This window comes from Condylura cristata, unplaced genomic scaffold (assembly GCF_000260355.1).
Source record: "Condylura cristata isolate star-nosed mole 26May11 unplaced genomic scaffold, ConCri1.0 scaffold00019, whole genome shotgun sequence".
NCBI classification, from domain to species: domain Eukaryota; kingdom Metazoa; phylum Chordata; class Mammalia; order Eulipotyphla; family Talpidae; genus Condylura; species Condylura cristata.
The window spans coordinates 17,391,512-17,392,727 of record NW_004567120.1 but is presented as its reverse complement, the minus strand read 5'-3'; the positions used below and the strand labels follow the sequence as shown (position 1 = coordinate 17,392,727).

The 1,216-nt window shown below is 62.7% G+C and overlaps 1 protein-coding gene across 1 annotated transcript; it reads left to right on the top strand.

The window, feature by feature from the left end:
* The first annotated feature begins 247 nt into the window (after positions 1–247).
* KCNE5 (potassium channel, voltage gated subfamily E regulatory beta subunit 5) lies at positions 248–743 on the top strand. Its single transcript, XM_004685922.1, has one exon. The coding sequence runs from the start codon at positions 318–320 to the stop codon at positions 741–743; it is 426 nt and encodes a 141-aa protein (XP_004685979.1). The 5' UTR covers positions 248–317.
* The last annotated feature ends 473 nt before the right edge of the window (positions 744–1,216 follow it).

Sequence of the window (1,216 nt, the reverse complement as noted above, 5' to 3'; positions counted from 1 at the left end):
TTCCGCGCCCCCGCCCCCTCCTCCCCTCTCCTGGCCTCGCCCCCTCTTCCTTGTCCCCTTCTCCTCCCCCCTCCAGCTGTCCCCTCTCCCTGGAGTGCCAGACAGCCGGAGCCTGGGAAGAGGCGAAGGGGGCGTGGTGGGGAAGGGGAGGAGGAGCGGGGGTGAGGGGATAAGGAGGCGCACAAGCTGCCGGTTCCCCCAGCCACAGAGCCGACCGCTGGGGAGGTGGGTGCCTCTGCTGTCGTTGGCTTTCTTCTCCTCACTCAGGGGGAAAGGTCACCTGCGTCCTGGAGCCGCCTTGTCCCTCCCCGACAGCCATGAATTGCAGCGAGAGCCAGAGGCTGCGAACCCTCCTGAGCCGCCTGCTGCTCGAGCTGCACCACCGGGGCAATGCCACTGGCCTGGGCACCGGCCCTGGCCCTAGCATGGGCATGGGGGTGGTGCCTGACCCCTTCGTGGGCCGTGAGGTGACCAACGCCAAGGGCGACGACGCCTATCTCTACATCCTGCTCATCATGATCTTCTACGCCTGCCTGGCCGGAGGCCTCATCCTGGCCTACACCCGCTCTCGCAAGCTCATCGAGGCCAAGGACGAGCCGTGCCACACCTGCACCGAGCACGAGTGGGCCCCGGAACGCGACCCCGTTGATCCGGAGAAGGCTGCCGGCTCTCCAGCTCAGGGCCGCTGCCAGCTGGCGGCAGGGGGGCTGCCCACCCTCAGCCAGGGCAGGGAGGGAGTCTAGAGTCACTCCTTGCTTGCTTGTGCGCCCCCTCCTTATCTTCTCCCTTTCCAGGGTTCGCCTCACCTGAGACCCAGACAGTGACGCGAGGCTAGGAGACCTGGTCTGGAAAAGCCCTGGAAGAAGTAACACTCTGACCCACTCCTGGCCACTTTCTCTCCTGGCTAGGCTGCTACCACCCCTCAACCTCGCACATCCAACTGCACTAAACTGCCTCTGCTTTCTTGTCTTCAGACAGCCCTGACACCATATGCCCCAGTCCTCTGGAAACTGAATCCAATGCGTCCAACACTTGGCTTTAAACTGAAGCAATGAATCTATCTCAACTTGGGGCGTCTAACTGGCAGCTGCTCCAGGGACTGCTTAGTCTGCAGAGCCAATAGGCTTGCCATCTTTGCCAGGCCGGCTGCAGCAGCTCCAGCTTCCCGTTGCCTTAGGGACAGAGACAAAGAAAAAGAAGAGATTTCAGACATCGT

Coding starts and splice junctions, on each gene's coding strand:
- KCNE5 (XM_004685922.1), top strand. CDS start 318: ATGAATTGCAGCGAGAGCCAGAGGCTGCGAACCCTCCTGAGCCGCCTG.